The sequence below is a fragment of the Coturnix japonica genome, chromosome 2, assembly GCF_001577835.2.
Source record: "Coturnix japonica isolate 7356 chromosome 2, Coturnix japonica 2.1, whole genome shotgun sequence".
Classification (NCBI taxonomy): domain Eukaryota; kingdom Metazoa; phylum Chordata; class Aves; order Galliformes; family Phasianidae; genus Coturnix; species Coturnix japonica.
The window spans coordinates 90,913,049-90,934,307 of record NC_029517.1 but is presented as its reverse complement, the minus strand read 5'-3'; the positions used below and the strand labels follow the sequence as shown (position 1 = coordinate 90,934,307).

Below are 21,259 nucleotides of genomic sequence, written 5' to 3'. Positions count from 1 at the left end.
GATTTGCTTCTGGGTTGGATGACCATTTACAGTTTCAGATAACACCCCGCATTTTCAGACTACATTGAATCTCAAATGTGGAAAAATGAAGGTATAATTGCCAAGAGAACGTATTGCTGGAGGCACTACATTTCAAAGCTTGCAGGACTATATTCTTATGGGGTTCAATATAAGCTAGTACCACCAAAAGCCAGACTCAACTCAACAAATACAATGAAATGACCTACTTTCTTTTGCTTTTGTTTTATCTATATAACAGTATGCTACAGGCTTGCTCGACAGATTCTTGGCACTGGGTTGTGTAACCTATCTGTCTTCAAAAGAAAAACAACTTGGCAATAGAATACAGCATCAGTTCAAAATTAAAAAAATACTCCCAAGGAAATGTATGTTGAATGACACGGAAATACAGGAAGGCAACCACTATCTGCCCACCTCCAGCACATCTAAGCGAGCTGCCTAATAGATGGTAATCGTAGCCTCTGACATCGCTTCCTCACTCATTTCCAGGATGTTTTACTCTTGCAAAATACCATTTGTGTTCCATGTGTCCTTTTCTTTCTCTTTTTCTTTTTTTTTTTCTTTGCTCTTATTTAAAACAGGAGAGTGGTTGAGCTCATTGTTTCTACACACACAGAACAGTCATGGATCTACCGAAGGAAAAAAAAAAAAAGGTTCAGAAATTGTTGATAATTGTTTTTAACAGAGACTTCCTTCTTCCTCTGCTTTCGGGCTTGGCCCTTTTGTATTCAGTTGTGCCTTGCAGGCACAAGGTGTAATAATTACAGCTTCAGAGAACTATGGCAGATACCTGGCCTGCGGTGCAGAAAGCCATGAAACCTCAGACTGGATAAACCAGTATGGAGAGCAACAGTAGATGTGTTTTGAACAGCAACAGCAGCGTCACCTGTTAGCATTTGACTCCCTACTCCTAAATGTTCTTTTGAAAAACATGTTTACATTTCAACTCAGAGAACTTCTTTCTTTCCTAAAGAAACAAACAGAAAACAAAACCCCAGAACAGATGCCGATTCCAAAGCAACTGATGCATGGCAAATGTCAGACTCTCATACATTAGATTAGACTTGCCTCGCTTTACCTATTGGCTGACTCTTTCCTGCTGTGTATTTCTCTGTTAAAGTTGCAGCCACTATCAGCTGAATAGAGCCAACAGGGGACTTAGCATGTACAGCAGCCCTGACATAGAGGTCTTTTGATGGCAGGATCTTTGGCCACACATCTTCAGGGTACATGATCTTAAGTTCTTTGCTCTATTCACCCCCTCTACCACTGCCATAATCTTTTTTTTTATCACTATGAGTCTTAACAGGGAAACAAATCCTCTGTCATTGTTTTGTGTCACCAAAATCCCCTCGAATTTCTCAATGGAATGGCTTCCACTGTGGAGAACACAGGGAGTCAGGTAATGCTGCAGACCAAAATCAAAGAAATCTCAGTCCCATCTCAGTTTAGGTAATGTACAGTTTTGAAGGTTACATTCTAGAAACTGAGGAGTTCAGAAGTTTGAGTTAGAGCATATGACTGGCTGGTTGTGCAGGAGGGTCCCTGAAACCCGTCTTTTATTTTTTTCTTTCTTTTTCTTTTTCTTTACCTTTTTTTATTGGGGGGCGTGGGGGGTGGGGGGGTGGGGGTAAGGGAGTGAGGGGGGGGTCAGGGTAAGAAGTCATTAAACCCAAAAAACTAAATGAAGAAAGAGAAAGTGTTTGTTGTTCCTTGAAGACCACAGAAGAGAATATTTTTTTTATCATATTACCACATCACCACTTAAAGCCATTTCATGCTATATGCTGTGGTATACCACATACCAGACATTACACTATGCCAAAAGGTGGAGAGAGCTTCCTTTATCACCACAGAAGCTAGAGAAGACGGAGGATATAAGAAGTATGCATACATGTACCTATGGTCTTACTCTCCTGTGCCAACGTCCTTAGCCCATAGTATGCCACTGTGTCAGCATTCAGAATTTCTTGTGATGTATTACAAGACCAAGTAAAATAACCAGTTGACAGTATGACTAAGAGCAATGAGTAAGATAATTTTTGCGTGAAGATGTAATGGGAGGAAATCCAGGAGCACACATGGTAAAATGCAACAAACTGGAAATAGTCACTGAGTTATAGGACAAAGAGCAATAAAGGACATGGCCGTTATTGAATAAAGATGTGTTGTAGTTGGCCTGGCACAATATGTGGCTTCTCCTTTTCTTTTTGAGTAGAACTGGTTAATTTGATCGTCTTCTGTAGGTGAGGAAGGCAAGGTGGTTGCACGAGGCCAAGAAAGACTCAAAGGTACAGAGAAAAGACAATCCAAAGAGAATCGCAAAATCACAGAATGGCCTGGGTTGGAATGGACCTCAAGGATCATGAAGCTCCAACCCCCCTGCCTGGCAGGGCCACCAAGTTTACTAGATCAGGTTGCCCAGGGCCCCATCCAACCTGGCTTTGAACACATCCAGGGATGGGGCATCCACAACCTCCCTGGGCAGCCTGTTCCAGGACCTCACCACTCTCCTAGTGAAGAGGTTTGAACTGAAGAAATCAGCTGCATTAGCGATACTTTTCAAACTTGTCTCTGGAAGAGATGGGTCATATTAAAAAAGGGGAGAAATATCACCATGAGGGAGATGAGGCGAGAGAGAAGAGAGGAACAGCAGGAAGATAATAAGATCAGTTTTGAAGGAAATGTATGCATTTTTTTGTCATCCTACCCTAAGAGAAAGACTTGAGAATGGTACTCAGTAAAATCTAGAAATCTTAGAGTTACATGTGGGGAGTGGGTACGAAAAGGAGAGTTGAGCACAGGTGGTATAAGGAACTGAGGATAAGTGATGGATCAAGTTGTAATGTGGTCAGGGAGCGTTAGCACATTTATCCCTTGAGCAGCACAAGAGGAAGAGGATTCAGTCATTTGTCTTGGCATGAAGCCCAGGTTGCAGAGAGTGAAGGGCTAAGGAAAGGTCTAAGCCAAAGTGAAAGAAGGGATAGCTCTGCTCCAGCGATGCTCTGTTTTTGAGTCACTTGGATCAACACAGAGGCAAAAACTTTTGCTCACTTGGTCTGAGTGCAGAAGAATATTTAAAAGGGTGTGAGGAAGGAAGACTCCTTAGGGTGAGAATGGCCATCATGTGAGATGAGGGAAAGGGAGAGGAAAGAGTAGGAAACTAAGGAGTAAAACAAATTTTGTATAACAGGCTTTTGGCGCATTAAGCGAAGAGCTTTCCTAGTGCAGACTACAGCGCACTTAATAGCTTAGGCTGGCACAGAAGCACAATCAATTTGCTGTTATTTATATTTTTTGCTGTCTCATTCTTCTCATTTTGCTTGATGTTTATTTAATATTTCTGAATCCTGAAAGGTTTTGCTTTTTTAACTTTTGTGATGGATTCATCTCAGTAGGGCTTTTCTGAGGTTCTGCAGATGTTTCGGTGCAGGGGCAGTGAGGAAAGCATCATGTTTACAGTTTTATTCCTGTAACAGATAATCAATACATTGAGCTTTGGTGTGCTTAAAAAAGAAATAAATAATAAGAAAAAGCATATGAGTGCCAAATTGTGATGATAAGCCCTTTGTTTCCTGAGCACACTCATTTTCCAAGGATTAAGGGCTGTCCTTTATCAGCCTGTTCACTTCTGAAAGTCCATGATGGATTGCTGCCTGTCCATCTGCTCTCAGCAGCAGCAACCTCAACATGATCTGCAAGAAATCCCCCAAAACACAGCTGCCATCAGGCAATGCAGAGATAATGCTTCCTTAGGGCAGACCTTTGCAGGCAAATCCTACCTTTTTTTCTGGAGCAATACAGGCAGCAATAGAGAGAGGACTTTGGAAATAAGGTATTTACAAACAGCCATCTCTTCATTTCCTTTCCATTCCTTACATTTTTTTTTTTCTCCTTTTATTTTTTGTGGGAGGAGGGAGGTGAGGGAGAGTTGGTCTTTTCGGGTAGTTACTGCCTTTGTGCTCAGGCTGAAGGGATATGGTTCTTCAGCATCTATTCTAATGTGCTCATTTATTTAGCACTGGAAGAGCTGTGGGTAAATGGACCTAAGGTCTAAGGCATAGAGAAATGTCTACCAGAAGGAGCTGTTTTAGCAGGTTAATGACGAACTTGGTAACAGTCTGATGGGGTTGTTGCACATCACATTTCTTTTTGCTGAAGTCACCTCAGCCTTTTGAAACTGTAGGAAAATACTCGGCTACTCCACTGAGAGGTTTTGCTAAATTCAACTGGGACTCATAGAAATTAGTTGTAGCACAACTACTTGCTTTAGGAATACAGTATTATCTTTTACTCACCACTTCTCCTCCTCAACTTGAACTCCTATGGACTGGAACTTACTGGTTGCTTTATTTTCACCCGGTTTGGCAGTTTCTTCAGCACCATCAACCTTAAAAAAATAAGCAGTTTATTAGAATATATTTTGGCTGAGGTATCACCTGGATACTTACAATTTCTATTCATAATCACTACTAAGTGTCTGCCCATATGGCTTGTGCTATAGCTACCTTCATCCCGTTGGATGGTTTATCACTGGTAAGCCCATTTCGGAAGTTATTCATGAATATTCATCATTCTTGTTAATCTGTAAGGCATCTCTGTTAAGATGACATTAGGCCTGAGAAATGCAGGTGGAGTTTGTCCAGCACGTTATGGAGGTTGGATGCTGAGATTTGCCAGAGCCTCTGGGCATCTGCAACTCCAATTCTGTAGGTGTTATGTGTTACTTTGTACATGCACACATAGTCATGTTAAAATGGCATATTTACTTTAAGTGGTAGTGTCCTTATGGCTCCACTCACTGTAGTTGTTAAGCCTCCATGCTACGTAAGGGATTGTTAGTCATACGAAAAAAAAAAAAAAACAACAAAACCAACCCAAACATGGCAGCACACAGCATTTTTGGACCACAGTGAACCTACTCTGACCCTTGGGTGTATAAGAACCCCAGGTAAAGTGAGCACGTCTCCCCACCACCTTGCTATTCCTTGTGCAGGAAAAGTGGTCAGAGAGATGGGAGTTTCAGAACAAGGCGGTGAAGTCAGGTAATTACCAAATACTGAGGTTTTGGGGTGATAATTCCTCCTTAAATTACAAAACCGATGGAGAGAAGTAACTCTTTTTTGACAGCTTTACTTTGCTTGTTTGTTAAACAGGTTTTCAGCAAAGGCTGCTGGTGACCTAGAAGCAACTGAGGGGTGCAGGGCATGTACCAGGAGTTCTTACCACAAATGCTCTTCGTGTTTATTTATTACAGAAGGAAGCAAACTCCTGGCTAATATGGCTTGCACTGCTGTAGGCCAAATTTAAGGGTGGTGTTTACCTGCTCTGAGCTTGGCTCCTATTGCAGTCAGTGGAGGGAGGTTGCCATATGTATGCTGATTAAGCTAGTCAGCTGTAATTTTAACAGTTTTAGAGGGAGATTTTCAGGGGCTTGAACAGTATTTGGGCCTCTGTTTTCCTCAGATTTCAGCAAACTGGGGCTTCTGTTTCTCCTGAAAGCCATGTTCTTTACTTGCACCAATGCTACCTTCAGGAAAAAAAGATGGGAGATGGTGTCTTGGGAACCATGGTTCATGTTACTGCTCTTCATATGGAATACTGCAAACATGGATGTTGTTACTTTCTACTCATTACTTTGTCTGTAAAGGTCTTCGTTGGTTTGTTCAGTGAAAGGAGGGATTGCAACAATAAAACAGCACCTTAGCCTTGACTGGGTTTGGCAATAAGTAATAGAGTGTTCCTTTATCTCTGTCCCATCTGGGTCTTGCTCCTGCATTTAACACTGAAGATATCCCTTCTTTCAGAATGTATATAAACCAAACAGCTGCGAAGTAGAGAAATGGTATAAGAAAGGCAGCAAATGGAACCCACGGGCTGTAGTAACTCTCAGCCTTCCAAGAAGAAGCACAAGGTGAGTAAAGTCACTGCTTGTCTGTCAGCTGCCCCTGGGATGGCATGCTCAGCACCTCCTATCTTGTCAGGCGGATGCAGTGATTTCACGGTAAGTTCTTAGGCTTTGCTAATCAGATAAGCCTGTTCAGGCACAGAGGAGGTGGTAAACACAACCTCCATCTGCAGGGGAAAAAAAAATCATGTTTTCTTGGGAAGGCTGATAAGCTGTGGATTGCTATTCTGTTTGCTTGGGATTCATCTCCCATCAAAACCTGTGCTGATTTTCAGTTGATTGCAAGTTCAGGTACTTTGTTGCAAGAGCTAATCCTGCAAGCAGATAGTTGGCCTTCTATGCACATTCTTTTGGGGGGATATGGGAAAGATTAATTAAGATAGCAGATTAAATTGGCCTAGTTTATTTGCTCTTCTCCTTTCTGTAAATAGAAGTGAACTCTGACAGGGTTAGTTTTCTTGTTTCATTCCACTAGAGGTAAGAAAATGTAATTTTCCTTAACAAGGGCAAATCAGAAGGAACTTATCCTCTGCTCTTGAGTCTGGGATGGAAACAATGCTGCCTCATTCGAGCAGCCACCGGTCATTACGAAATGCATGAATAAGCAGTGACAATTAATTCAGTGAGACTGGATGAAAATATTTTTTGGGTGATAGTGTAATGTAAATCATTGTTTTACACATTCCCTTTCAATGATTTAATTCATGCCTTTCTGACCCCCGCTGTGTTATGATTCATAGATTAGTGCTCATGTGTGTAATTTAACAGAGCTGAATAACAGGCAGCAAGGAGACTTAAATCCTCACATCTGATGTTTTTGTGATAAATTAGTAAACACTGTTAGTACCACATAGCATGATTAAGCTGCTGGAAATTCTAATAGGCACCTGACAGGAAAAGAAGAAAAAAAAAAACATTGTTAAACAAGCAGTAAAACAAATGTAGAAACACAAAACAATGGCATGCATATAATCTAAATACCATTCTGTACCTGTATTCCGATAGATAAGCATCTATTTTTCTTGAAGTGGTCCTTCTTTCTATCTTCTACTGCAACGGTGGCAATGGTTGTGGTGGTGGTGACAGTGGCAGTGTTGTTCCCTACATGTTGACTTGCTGGGCCATGGATCTGAGCATTAGCAGCTTCAATAGCTGCTGTTAGTGCCTTCATACTGTCCAAGCTCTCAGTGGAGTTGCTAAGTCCAGACTGACTGATGATATCTCCCCTCTGTCCATGCCCATCCATATATGCATCTTGGGCAGACTCTGTGCTGCTCTGGGCTGTGATAGAAATGAATGGTTTGGTGGTAGTTCTCGGTGGGACTGGAGGAGGTGTCTTCTTATAGGTGGTAATGCAGGATGACACTGGAAAAAAAAACAAACATGAAAGTTCTTGATTTATTGACATTGCAGGGAAAATGTATGCAAATATCATCTTAAAACACCATGAGCGTGGACAGAGCAGAGGTAAGGAGTGTTCTCCATCATGTTTTCTGCTACCTCTTCTATGTCCAGTGGGTGAAAAACTCATTCCACTCATAACTTCCAGATAGGAATCACAAGGAAGAGACTCCAGCAGATTAACCCAGCTCATGTAAATACTTCATGCAACTTTAATGCAATTGTGTAAAGGTGTATGTTTGGTGTTAAAGGTGTATGTTTGGTGGCCCTGCCAGGCAGGGGGGTTGGAACTACATGATCCTTGAGGTCCCTTCCAACCCGGGTCATTCTGTGATTCTGTGATTCTGTAATTGTTTTTATTTTCTCTGCCCTACCCCACTCTATTTACTAACACTTTTATTTATTAAATAATTTTTAAGTTACATTTCTTTGTTCAGAGAGAGATCCTAAAGCCATCCAAGGTTCAAGACTTGATGCTCATCATGCTTGAACTTGTGTATTTCTTGTTATAAATTGTTTCAAATTTTGGGCAGCCTACTCAGATATTTTAAACTGTCTTGCAAGGAGGGCATGTTTAAGATAATATTTTGCTGCTCTTATTTCTCATAAGAAACATAGATGTGTAAATTGAAAAAAAAAGCTTAATTTTGCACAAAAGGAGTTAATGTAATGTAGTTGATGTCTAAAGCCTGTCAGTTGGTGGAACTTCGTAAAGGAAAGCATAAGAATAAATGTTTGCATCAAGAAAGAAAGTTTATGAGGACTCCTTTTCACATGTTGATGGCCGTGCTCTCATTGTATGTGCTTCTATATGGACATAGCAGCTTATTTTGAGGTTCACAGATTAGAAACTTTTGGCTGATGTATGCAGAATTACCTACAGAATGCACTGCATGGAGATCTAAAAACATATTCCTTTAAGGGATAGTTGGCAGCTCTGCTTTGCTGAAGTCCTGGAATGCTTTCAGATGAAGAAAGAAGGTCCATTAAGAATAAAAAACAATCATGATATGCTCTATTTTTTTTTTAAGCAAATAAATGCAGGCATTAACCTGCAAAAAGTTCAGACACAAGCACGTTAACATAAATTCTTATTAACAATAATCATATGGCAAGAAATGATTCATTTTAATTGGCAGACGTCTATGCCACCCACATGAAAGGTAGGTCTGCTACAGCTGTTCTGCTCCCTCTTTGCACTGTGTGTGCTTGTAGAGCCAGAAGCCATTATGGCATTAATTTGACTAGCTCAGATCCGCACACCTCATGTATCTCCCAATAGTTGCAGGAATGGTTGCAGCGTAAAGGGTGTTTCCAGGGCACGAAATCACAAGATTTTTTAAGAACTCTGGTCTGAGGTTCTGATAACATGTCTGAACCTATGTTAAACCCTTTAAATGCTAATGGAAAAAGAGCATTTTGCAGAGGTTGTGAGCGTTTTGAAACTGGTTATGATTCACTTCTGAAGAATCAAACAGAAACCACGGCATCTTGGATAGAAGAGATGGGTAGATGAAAATGAACTTGTCAAACTTTAACTCCCAGGAAGTGAAGTTTATAGGGGTTAAAGGTGCTTTTAAAAAGTGCTTACCACAAGACAAACCTATGGAACTAGCAGGAAAGATGACAAATCTACAGAGGCGTGTGAATTTCGCACAGTCCTTCAGTGGTTTTAATGCTGACACAAAGCATTTGTTGTGACTGTGTACTCTTAGGGAAACTGGCTGCTCTTGCTGCAGCACAAGCAGACTTACACAGAATTGTGGAGGCTGCTGCTGAGGCTGTGGGATCCCAGAAGCGACCCAAGTGGCTCATGGCCTGCAGAAATGTTCTCTGAGTGGTGGAAATGCAAACTGAAATCTACCACTGAAGAATTTAAAACTTATAGATTCACTCATATATCCAGGTAATGCTTTGGCAAGCCTGTTCCAAGCTCATCTAATAGAGGTTTGTGTGCCATGCACCTTGCAATTCAGCAATGTATAAAACGCCCCATTTAAAATATGCTGAGTAAGGACATTGTGGAACTCCTGGGCAGACAGCAGCACCTTCAGGACATCCTTGCAAGGTACACAGATGTCACTTTTCCTACTTAGCAGATAACAAAACACACTCCAGCAGTGTTCTTAATGGGGAGACTGTAAAATAAAAAGAAAACCCCAACATGACTGGTCCCCATGTCACTGATCATCCTTGAAGGGACAGAAAGTCAACAGCTACTGTCCATTGACAGCTACCAGCCGCTCTGGTCAGTGCAGGACAAATACAGAACCCCCTGATTGAGATGTCTTTCATTCTGCTGGTAAACGCACTCAATGAGGAGCCTAATCCACGCTGCAGTGAAAGATGTTTGCACTCAGCTAATTAAATGCGAAGTTATTAAGTGGGGGAGAGGATTGACAAGTCATACGGTGAAATTGTAAAGAGAAACAGCAAACGTTGTTTCAGCAAGTCAAAACAAATCCTTGGTTTCCTGGAGTCACACAGCACACACTGTACAGCTCCAGAGAAGCAAAGCGTGCAAGTCATAAAAGATCCCCAGGCGCTCAGTTACTGGAAATGATGCAAGCTCCCACCACTCCTGTACAGCAATGACAACAAAACAGCTCTCTGGCTGCAGCTGTTTGCTCAGCGCTGGAGCTGCCTGAGCTGTCCCAGTGGCTGAACTATGACAGCAAAAGGGATCTGTTGCACTGGGTTTCTCTAGGCACTTTTCAAGAACCTAGCAGTGAGTGGTATGGCAACCCGAAGGACCTGCCTGTATTTCACTGGGTGAATTTCAATGCAAAGGTGCTAGAAGATTAAAAGGAAACTCTCCCTAAGAGAAAGAACAAAACCCTGGAGCTGCCCAGTTAGAGCACTGGGTAGGTGCAGGAAGATGCTGTGTTGTGGGCAAGAGGAGATAGTGGCCACTCAGTGCCACAGGTGGGTAGAAGGGATCTGACAGAGAACATCACAGTGTCACAGGGTGTGTGGAAAAGACAAAGAAATCTTCACTCAGGGGACTTTCAGAGGGTTTTGCACTTGAGAGTTTGTTTAATTAACACCAGGAAGTGAATTTAAAGGGCTCCGTAATTCCCAATAAATGTGTTCTTGGACATGGATCAAGGAGTGAAGTTCTGTACTCAAACTGATCTGACTGGAGAGTCAAGTCGAAGCAGACTCATTTGTCATTAAAACTGTTTAGGTATGGAGTTAATCAGAAATAACTTTTTCTGAACAGCAAGTGTGTGTATAAATGCTTAGTTTGTTGCAATATAGTTTTCTGTATTACTTTATAGCACCAAGGACGGCCTGATCTAGTGGGTGGCAGCCCTGCCCACAGCATGGGGTTGGAACTGGCTGGCCTTTGAGGTCCTTTCCAACCTGAGCCATTCTATGATTCTGCTGCAGCAGGTATCCATTCTTGTGCTGGGGCATTCTCAAGGTTTGGTCCAAGAATGAGTTAAATCATGTGCAAGGAAACCCAGGCTCCCAAAGCACCTCAAGTCAGCCCCTTGTTCCCAGCTCTTTCCATCCTCTCAGCACTGCTCTCCTCGTTCTGATCTTGATTCTACATCTGTAGCTCTGCCTTTGAGTTACAGTTTAATCCCAGACACTGAGAGAAAAAGAACTTTCCCCAGATTAACAAAAAATAGTCACGGTGTTTGTCCTCCCAGCCAGTATTTCCAAACAACTAGCTCATGGGACAGGAATTTGAAACAGGGAGTGTCAACCACCCGGTTCAGAAGGAAGTCTAATGATTAAAAAAAAAAAAAAAAGTATAATAATCCCAGATTGCATAATAATAAAGACTTGAATTTGAATGTTTCATTGTAAGAGCACTTCAGTTGTTTAAACATGCTCACTAGGGAGATGAGCCCTCGGGAGCAAACATCAGCACTCAAACTCAGAGTTTTAGCCCAGTGAATGGGTGCTCAAGAGAACCCCAAGGCGGATTAACATTTGCAAAGGGATCAGATTCACACAGTGCTTTGAGCAGCTCCGGATGAGATAGGCGAGCAACATCTTCCCCTCTCTGACTGGGCAGTCTCAGGTGAACTTAGTTAACAAATGCAAGGACAAACGAGGGTGCAAATTTAAAGTCAACTAAAATAATGGTGCTTCTCTTGAGAAGAAGGAGCAGCAAAATACACAGCATGTATACAATTAAGTATTAATGAGGTAAGAGCTCCTCCACCCTCTGCTGATAGACCTCATCGTTATGACTGAACTCCTGTGTAAAGGTATGCTGCACCAATTCTCCCACATACCTGTACAGTGAGGTAGGCCTTGGGGACGGGATGGGGGGCAATGCAGGCACATCCATGCAGAGCTGAGACTTCAGAGCTGCAGTCCCTGAGCTCTCCGCACAGAGGTTCAGGGCATGATTTGCCTTGGTACATTCCAACAGAGCTGATGTTCTCTTTACTGTGCATATATTTCCCTTCTTTGTTGAGGTTTGGAGGGGGGAGGAGGTGAGGGTGGAGTAAATACTTAGAAATTGAGTTTTAGATCCTATATATTTGTTTTCATGTGCAAGGAGTAGGTATGAAAATGGAGCACGTGTTTTCTTAATATATATACAAAAAAACAACAACTATTCTCAAAGCACAGATGGCTTCTGAGGAAACAGAGACCATTAAAAATAAACTGAATTAAAGATTTTCCTAAGAAGTTCTAGACTGCCTGAGGGAATAATACCTGAGTGAGTTATGGATGTCATTATCCCAAAAGAGAACTACTGAAATCTCTGCACTGTGCCATCAGGACTTCTGCCAATGCCATGTTTTTCCCATGTCTCCACCACTGCCAAGCCTTAAATCTCAGCCAACAAAAGCTTAAGGTACACCAAAGGTAGAAACACACAACTGACAACTACACAAAGTATGTAAACAATCTGTACTGCACATCTAATGTCCCCAGTACCCTGAGGTCTAAAAGCCTGTGCTGCAAGTTTGGAATGGTTTGCTTGCAACTTTCCAGCTGGATGCACTAAGGGGCTCCTGAAACCCAAGCCTGACCATGGCTCATCCTGTATCTCAAATGAGAATGAGTTACAAAATCTGCATGTGTGCTGTCAGTGTATGACAGGTGAGTATTTCTCTACCAGATTTATTGTTTTTTTCTTTTAATGGCTGCTGCTGGAAGCTGCTGATGCCAGTCAGAAGTTTAATTGCTGTCCCAGGAAAGCTGAATTAGTGTACAGAGAACAGGTGAGACAGATGAAGGTGTCTGCTAAATGTCATTTATCACTGTGATATCACCACGAATTATGGATACACAGAGAAAAATTCACTGCACGTAGGTTTCCTACGAGACCCACTTCACCTTTTCTACTGTGTAGCCATAGCTGAACTCTATACATTAAAATTTACCATTACACTAAGAGTGAACAACTTCAGCTGATTTGGCCTCAAAGCAGACAAGTCTATAAGAAGCTGAAGCTCAAGGAAAATATTTCACATAAACTGATAGTTATTACCCAAGAGAATAGTTGCTAGGTTGGGTGATTACATTTTGCTCTTAAAAAAGCCATGATCTGCACTGGCCTTGAGCAGTTAAGGGCTTGGCTTTATATTTTCTGAAGACAGAACGTGGCCATGTGCACAGCCCAGATCTCACTATGCATGTGGTGATGGTGCTTTTCTGAAGGGCTCGATCCCAGCCATTGGTCAATAAGATGTGATGGTGTGAGTTTGTTGTTTATTTTTTCCTGAAAAAACACAGGGAAACATTACCTGAATAATAGCTTAAAACAACTGTACTGTACTGCTCAAATGTTTTCTGCACCTAAATGCTTCATCAAATCCCTCATGCTCCTCACTGTGAGAGCAGTGATAGAAAGCAAGAATCACTGGACCTTAGATCAAAAATGGCTATCTAGAAATTCTGTGCTGCAGAACTTCCATGCCATCAAATCACCACAGTAAGAAGTTCACGATCTCTCTGAATATCAGTGCATTCGTATCATGAAAAGCACTTAAGGAAAGCAGAGCAAACAATCTGAAATACAGCAGCTTATCCCACCAAGACCAGGGAAGCATAACAGTAAATAAATGTAATAATATGCAGCCCGATCCTTTTCCCATGTATTTTCCAGGAAGCAACTTCACTGGCACTTTGATATAACATTTTGTTATGCGTTACTGCAGCACACTCAAATTCCAGAATTTGCATCCCTTTCCCTCTGGCAATAAAACAAAATGGTTTGGGTTGGTTTTTGTTGTTGTTGTTTTTAATGTGGTGTTGCACTAACCCAAACCAGACACATAAATGTAAGCAGCTACCTAAGTAAAAACACAACGCGTGACCCACTGTCTGGATTCTAAGCAAGACAAAGGGTTGAAATTCCTACAAGCATTTGGCCATGTGAGCTAGGCAGATTCAAACTGAATGCTTTACACTCAAACATGCTCTGAAAAACTTATCAATCTTGTTCTTTTTGTTTCTTTGACGACTGAGGAACAGTTGAATCACACACACAGAATCACAGAATCACAGAATGACCCGGGTTGGAAGGGACCTCAAGGATCATGTAGTTCCAACCCCCCTGCCTGGCAGGGCCACCAAACATACAGTTGAATGTAAAGACTTGGGCTGCACATTGCAAGCTCTTGGGGCTAATCACATGAAAAACTCTCTCTTATTTCTGAATTGGATCTGGATTCTTGAAAATTTGACCTGAGCGGCAAATGCACAATCTCATTTTCAGGCTATGCCTGTAGCTCATTCAGCACACAGTCGTGCAGTGAGTCTGCTGAAGTGGAGCCCACGTTTGCCATTTTGCTTGGGCATGATGGTGTCAGTGCTGCTTCTCAAAACGGCCATGTAGTATTTGGAACAACAGCTTCTGGACATATTAATGTACTTTTGTATGTATGATTTCCCTTCAATTACAAATTGGATATTTAATAACTGAGCAGCCAATACACAGGAGACTTGCACCCTGTCAAACCTGAAGTTGTGTGGTCAGGACCAAGCCCACATAGTAAAGCTCTCACAACTGTGTGCCCTACTTCATTCTTTGACAAGCACTGCTTTACAGAATCATTAAGGCTGGAAAAGACCACTATAATCATCTAGTCCAACCATCAGCCCACCCCCACCATGCCCACTAACTACATCCCTCAGTGCCACATCCACACAATTCTTGAACACCTCCACGGACAGTGACTGCACCACCTCCCTGGGCAGCCTATTATGTCCTTCTTGATCCTCTGCTCTCCATCCTCTGTCTGTGACATGGGAACCAAGTGATGACAAAGCAGGTTCAGTAGTCCCTCATTTTAGGAGGAGCTTGTCATGACTTTGATGGAAAAACTGCAGGGTGCAATTGCTCAGCTTTAGCCACGTAGGAGATAGGACTAGAGAATAATTAGGATTCTCCTTCTCTCTTCCAAATCTGTGAATCCCAGGAACTAGTCTGTGAACCTCGAGGAGATTTAAGCAGGCTAATTATCTCCAAGTAATCTGATCATGCAGAATTTAAGCTGGCCACATATTAATACAGTTGGATATCCCGGTTCTCAACATTACTGACACTTCGACATGTGATTCCTGTCTGATGAAAAAATGACTGTAAAAGTCATTCCTGGCTCTTCAGTCTAGAAACACACTTCTTTGTTTGATGCTGATGTTAGCATGAAAGCAAGCTTCTACTGGTTCTTACCCCCGGTGGTTTTCTGAATAGTTAATAAATGTAAGGGAGGGTAAGCAGAATTCTGTATCATTGCACACACTGACATCAAGCTGCTCTCACAGAATTTGATTACTGATGCATCTAAATTGGCTTAGAAATCAATTAGTTTAAATTGCTGCAAATCCACCCTTGATGTGGACAAGTTTAGACATGGATATGACTGATAAAGTCTTTTTTTTAAAAAAAAAAAACAACACAACAAAACAACAAATGAAAATACAGTGGAAGTAACAGTGATTCATTCAAAGAGTTTATCCAAATTAACTGTATCAGTTCACTGATTTAAAACTGATTTCCTTTTATGCCACAGTGTGCAAACAAGCTACACACTGTTATCAGTTACGTCCATTTGAATGCACTGGAAACTGTAAAGGTATAAATTAAACTGATGAAAATCTGTGAAGATTAAAAGCCCTCTTTAATTTTCTCAGTCAAAATCAGTTCTCAGGGCTGGTCTGTTCGAATTAATTTGTGCCTGTGCGGCTCGCTTACTTTTATATCTGGTGTTATTTAAACAGATACAGTAAAACACAGAACACAGTGATCAGCATTTTTCCTAACAAATTTTTCTATAGTGACCTGCAATGGGAAACCTCTGCACAACAAGGCAGGTTTATACATAGAGAACAGTTATATTCCTTCGGTCATTATGGGACTAGTAAATATAGCAAGTACAGAAACGTGGGTACACCAGTTTTGCATGTTACTCAACACTAAGGCTGTTCAGAAGCTTTGAAGCAATACAGAAGGACATTGCTCTGACAAATACTATTCAAATAGAGTTAAAACAACCCATATGCAATAGAATTTACTATTTTTGGTATAGTAGCCCCCTATATTATTAAGCAAACTACCTCATGGTTTGATAAGTGTAGGTTTTGCTTTCTTATGATCCAGCAATTGACTTAAAGAACCCATCTCAAAGAAGTGAATACACAAGCCTCTGTTGCCACCAAAGCTTTAGCGGTCTCACATTGTTTCTAAAGTCCACCTCTCAATTTGGTTTGAGAATTTTATGCCATACTGTTTGTATTAGTTAGCTAGGTGTTAAAATTCAGGTGACAGCAGTGAAGGGATGCTGTGATAAAATCAGACCAGTTGGAAAGAAACTGCACAAACACCAAAGACAAGAAAATAAGAGCCACTACAATCTGTAAGAAGAATGTGATTGATAAAAGCACATGAACAACTTTTTAGCTGCTATAAATTTCCAGGAAGAACCATGGGAATTGATTTATACCCTTTTATTTTCTGCTGCAGCGCGGTTTTCTATGACTCATGCAAGTCACGCAGGTTTAAGATCACACTATATTTTTCTCATAGAGAATTACAAATAAATGTAAAAAAAAACCAAAAAAACACAGAGTTCAGGAAAGAATCACGTGGGCATTGAGCAAGAACATCTGTTCAAACAGGGAAATACTGAGTTTTTTTTATGTAATCAGTACTACATTCTTACTGGATTTGGGGCGTTCCAGTCCAAGTAGGAATGTCTAAAACATGCAAGTTACCCAAAAAACAAATGCAAGAGCTACTTGAAGCAGGAAGAAGGAAGGGAAGAACTGTGAGCAAAACTATGCTTCAGGCACGAGAGTGTCTTGTTGCTTGAGACAGAGTTATGGCCCAGATGAGAAATTCTGCCTGTCTGGAGGTCAAGGCACAGTTTTCAGGTTGGAAGTCACCTGTCTGGGACAATCCAATCCGTTCTCAAATGACAAGGAAATGTAGATAAGGAGTTTACACAAGAAATTGTACCTGTCTTTCGTAGAAACTAGCAAAACTGACTCAAGCCCATAGACATTAACAGGGGGAGGAATAATTTGGTAAACAAGGCATGTTAAGAACATATGTCAAATATGTATTCGGTGTTGATAGGAATTAAAACGTAAACCAAAACCTGGTTCTCATCTTTCCATACTGTGTTCAGACTAAGAAAATATGGCCTTGCCCAGGGGCAGGATTGAGGTCACCATGGATGACCTCATTATTTTATTTTATTGCTTTTTCTTTTCCCCCCACAAAAAGAGTCCTACCTGATATTTCAACATACTAGTTCAAAACACTGGATTGGAATGAGCAATTCCTGTTGATCAGCCTGAGCGTCAACACAAAATATATTGACATCTCAAATGCAGTCCACCTCAGTACACAGATTACTATGCAGTATGGAGATGTAGGGATATGATTTAGTAGTTTTGATGGAGATGGGCTGACAGTTGGACTAGATAATCATAGTGGAATTTTCCAACCATAAGAATTCTATGATTCTATGTATTTCAGTAAATCTGAGGACAACAATCATGTCTTGTTGGGAGCCCTGAGCCAGCACCAATTCCCAGATTTAGACAGAGGAGGACGATAGACTTGCCACACACATATGAGGACAGAGCAAGCCTCAAGTCACAATACTGAAGCAAGAGACATCCCCATCATCCCACATACTTTTACACTCCTTAAATAAATGCATATAAAAGAGGCCTTGAAGAAGTTCAGATTCACAATTCGTAGGAGATGTCAGGCACAACTTCCATGGAGACATCAGCTACACATATGATGATATTCTGGTGCCTTTTCTTTTTTCCCTTTATACCTTCCTCATTATGATTTATTGCAAAACGAGTCAGTTTAGTGACAGTGGGATTTTAAAACATGCTAACATGATCCCAAAACCCTGATGATTGAATTCATGTTATATCATGCTAATGGAAAAAGTCAGTGCTTCTTATACATAATTTTAACAAGGACAAAGGGGCATTGCCATATTGAAAGGTGAATGTGAACAAAGTTTTCTCTCCCAAATACATGTAGGATTCCTCTTTCAATTACAATTTCCTTTAGCTAAAGGTTTCAAAATCAGTGCTCATGATCTCAGACTGGGACAGAACTCCTTTCTCCCCATCTCCTAGACTATGCAATAATTCTAGCATTTCTTGCATTTACATAATTGTAAAAAATTAAAGATGCATTGTATGCTGGCTTAGTTAAAAGTTAAACCCAGACATTTTATGCAGGCTTGGTTAAGAGGTAAATCCAGGCCACCTACTTAATACACAAAAAGAGAAAGTAAACACACCCACATGAGTTTTGACACTTCAAAGTACCTTTTGAATCTCTTGACTACAGAAGTGCTTTCTGAAGATCACAAGGCCAATACCAGACCTCTGCAAATGCCAACAAAGCTAATCCACAAATCCATAGTCTCACATGCACATAGTAAATCCTCCACAACTCTAAGTGCACAGGATGCAGGAAAGAGCCTGGATTAAGTTTTTAACCAATGATCCGGTTGTTATGTTCTCCCCCTACCATATTCTGCCCAAGCTTGAAATGCCATCTTCTTTAATTATCCTTCTAATAAAAGACCCATTTATTGCACACACCCATTCCTCCTACATACAACATTTCTTTTGCAATCAAAATCAGAGCCTTAGAGACTTCGCTGGCTCACTGTGAATCAGAAGGTCACCCAAGCCTCTGATGGAACACGCTCCTGAAGGCATATGGGATGCAAAAGAAAGGGACAGAATCAAGTCTGAATCCTCATGACCAAAGTGGCTGGTGGAGAAAACAGACAAACTGATGCAAATAACTGTGCATTTTGTGTGAAAACAAGGATGCTCAGCAGAGCAACATGCAACCTGTTAGAATCATAGAATTGCTCAGGTTGGAAATGACCATCGTGGCTCAGGCTGCTCTGTTCAGCTATACCCCTATTTCTTTGCTTGCAAAACTTCATATGATCTCAATTTCTCTTTGCACTGATGTTTGAAGAATAGCTGTCCTAATAGTTGCAGCTTGATCTGCTCAGTTAACTTCGTTGATAATGTGTTTATTCATTAATTGTTATTCACATCAAATTACAGAGTCAGAATAGTATCACTGTCAAACACCAATTACTCAGCACAAAAAACCCAAATAATTAAAATGTACAGATGATTAATTATACACATGCCAACATTTGCTTTTCATGAATTGTCTGTTAACAAATGATAAACAAATGCATGTGCAAAAATGAAGGGTGTACATTAGCAACTTGGGAACTGAGGAAAATTATATATTTAAGATTAATAACATTTCCAGTGATTAATTTCCTCTGTGCAGTCTTCCAGCCACTCCACCCCAAGCCTGTAGCGTCGCTCAGGGTTGTTGTAGCTGAAGTGCAGGACATGGCATTTGGTCTTGTTGAACCTCATCCCATTGGCTTCAGCCCAGCTCTCCAGCCTGTCCAGATCCCTTTGTAGGGCCTCGCTACCCCCAGGAAGATCAACACTCCCCGCCAATTTGGTGTCATCTGCAAACTTACTGAGAGTGCACTCAATGCCCTCATCCAAGTCATCAACAAAGATGTTGAAGAGGACAGGCCCCAGCACCGACCCCTGGGGAACACCACTCATGACCAGTCTCCAGCTGGATTTAACTCCATTCACCAACACTCTCTGAGCCTGGCCCTCCAGCCACCTCCTTACCCAGCCAAAAGTGTACCCGTCAAAGTCACGGGATGCCAGCTTCTGCAGGATATATATATTTCTGGTTACTTGGACATTTCTCAGAAGAGCTATAATTCCAAAAAATTTTTGCATTTTGGAAGCATTTTAAGCTGAATCAATGCATCCTGATTTGATTTGGGACTAAGGTTATCCAGATTAAGAGTTATTCTAGAAAGGCAACTCAATACTTCAGGAGAATTTGGACATTTAGAGAGAACTTTGGTGTAGAGCGGAGGTTGTTACACACTGAACCTGCAGTCTCTTTCCATGACTTTTTTTTTTTTTTTTGCTTTGGAGTCTATCAAGGTGCCAGGTAGGTCTCTTCAGCCATTAAAGTCTAGCAAGGGCATTAAAGACTGTTCAAGGTGTTTTTGTTGAATAACTTGGTTGAAGAAAACAGCAACAAAATATATGCATGAACTCACCTAGGCCTAAGAAGTCTCAGGGCGCAGCCTTCCCTTCCTGCAGAACTATTAGCAAGATGTCAACAATCAGATTTTAATAATTTCAAAGGCAGCTTATTACTTCCATAATGCCATTCTTTTGTGTATAAAATTGCTGCCCAAACCATGTACACCAGGAGTGACACCTACTCACAAAACAAATAAAGGTCTTTCTTAGAATTTTCCCCAATTTAGTGCTTAGGACAGTGGATGAGTCCTATTTTCTTTGATACCCCATTCATTTGACTTCTCTATACATGCATTGAATGTGCTATGTATTAACAGCCAAGTAGGCCACTGCAAGCAGTTTTCTTTGAGACTGGGAACTTGCTGGTTTGACCTGTTTCTCAAGAGAAAAGTGTCATTTAAACAGGACAAAATTGTTTTGTATTTTTTCTCCCTATTTTCTTCTTCTGAGCACTTTCCTTTTAATCCCATAAAGCAAAAGGTCACTGTTCTAGAGGATATTTCATTTTTCTCTTTAAAAAAAAAATAAAAGGTACATAATTAAAGAAAAAAATGTAGAAACGTTTTTCCTCATATTATACACTGCTAATGTTCTTCCCTTCATACCTTGCCAGAATGGCCTCTCGTCCTTGAGGATGGAAAGCGACATTTGTTGTAATTTGTTAGCATTAACACGCAAAGAGCTTTTGGGGTTTTAAAGTGTCCCACACTGAAATGCTCAAGACTGGCTTTTTCATCACTTCTACTGGTACGTGGTAAAAATAAGACCTTCTAGAACACTGTATTAAGCCTCATTAAGGAGAAGTGAGTGAGTTATATCCCCTCCTCCCTCTCCACAAATTAGTTGTTGTCAAAAGTAAGAAAAAAAAAAAAGATTTTAAAAAGATACTTCTCATATCCTTCGAGACTGCTGTGTGCCACTTACTGATCTTGGTGGAGAACTTAGCTTGCAGTGAGCTTCCATAGCCTGTACATGTAAAATTCATCCTACATGATGACTTAAGCACCAGTTGCATCATTAACGTGTTTCAGTCTGCAGAATGTTTTTTTGCACTTTGCCAGATGAGACAGAAACGAGACAAATTGTTACTGTGCACATTCAATTTTCTAATACAAACAATACAGGCTTTATTATTCTTGGAAATGCATTTGGAAAATCTTACTCGACCTTGTGTCATATGCAATAGGATGACAGGTAGGTGAGGCACTGCAAAGTGTATGTGGTGTAAGAACGTGTAGTCAACAGGTACAATAAATACATGTGTGCATGTTCTTGTCTGAACACATAAATAGAGCCACCCACACATACACATACAAAGCAATGCCTTATGAGGAGTGGCTGAGGGAAATG

General features: G+C 40.9%; 1 protein-coding gene across 10 annotated transcripts in view; it reads right to left on the bottom strand.

Moving 5' to 3' along the window:
* Positions 1-21,259, bottom strand: part of DLGAP1 (DLG associated protein 1) — a 368,200-nt gene that overhangs the window by 19,667 nt on the left and 327,274 nt on the right. For all 10 annotated transcript variants that reach the window (XM_032442677.1, XM_015855350.2, XM_015855349.2 and 7 more), the window contains 2 exons: positions 6,921-7,294; positions 4,320-4,411 (listed from right to left, as the gene is read on the bottom strand). In XM_032442677.1, coding sequence (XP_032298568.1) covers positions 4,320-4,411; positions 6,921-7,294 — 466 coding nt within the window. The remainder of the gene's footprint in view (positions 1-4,319; positions 4,412-6,920; positions 7,295-21,259) is intronic.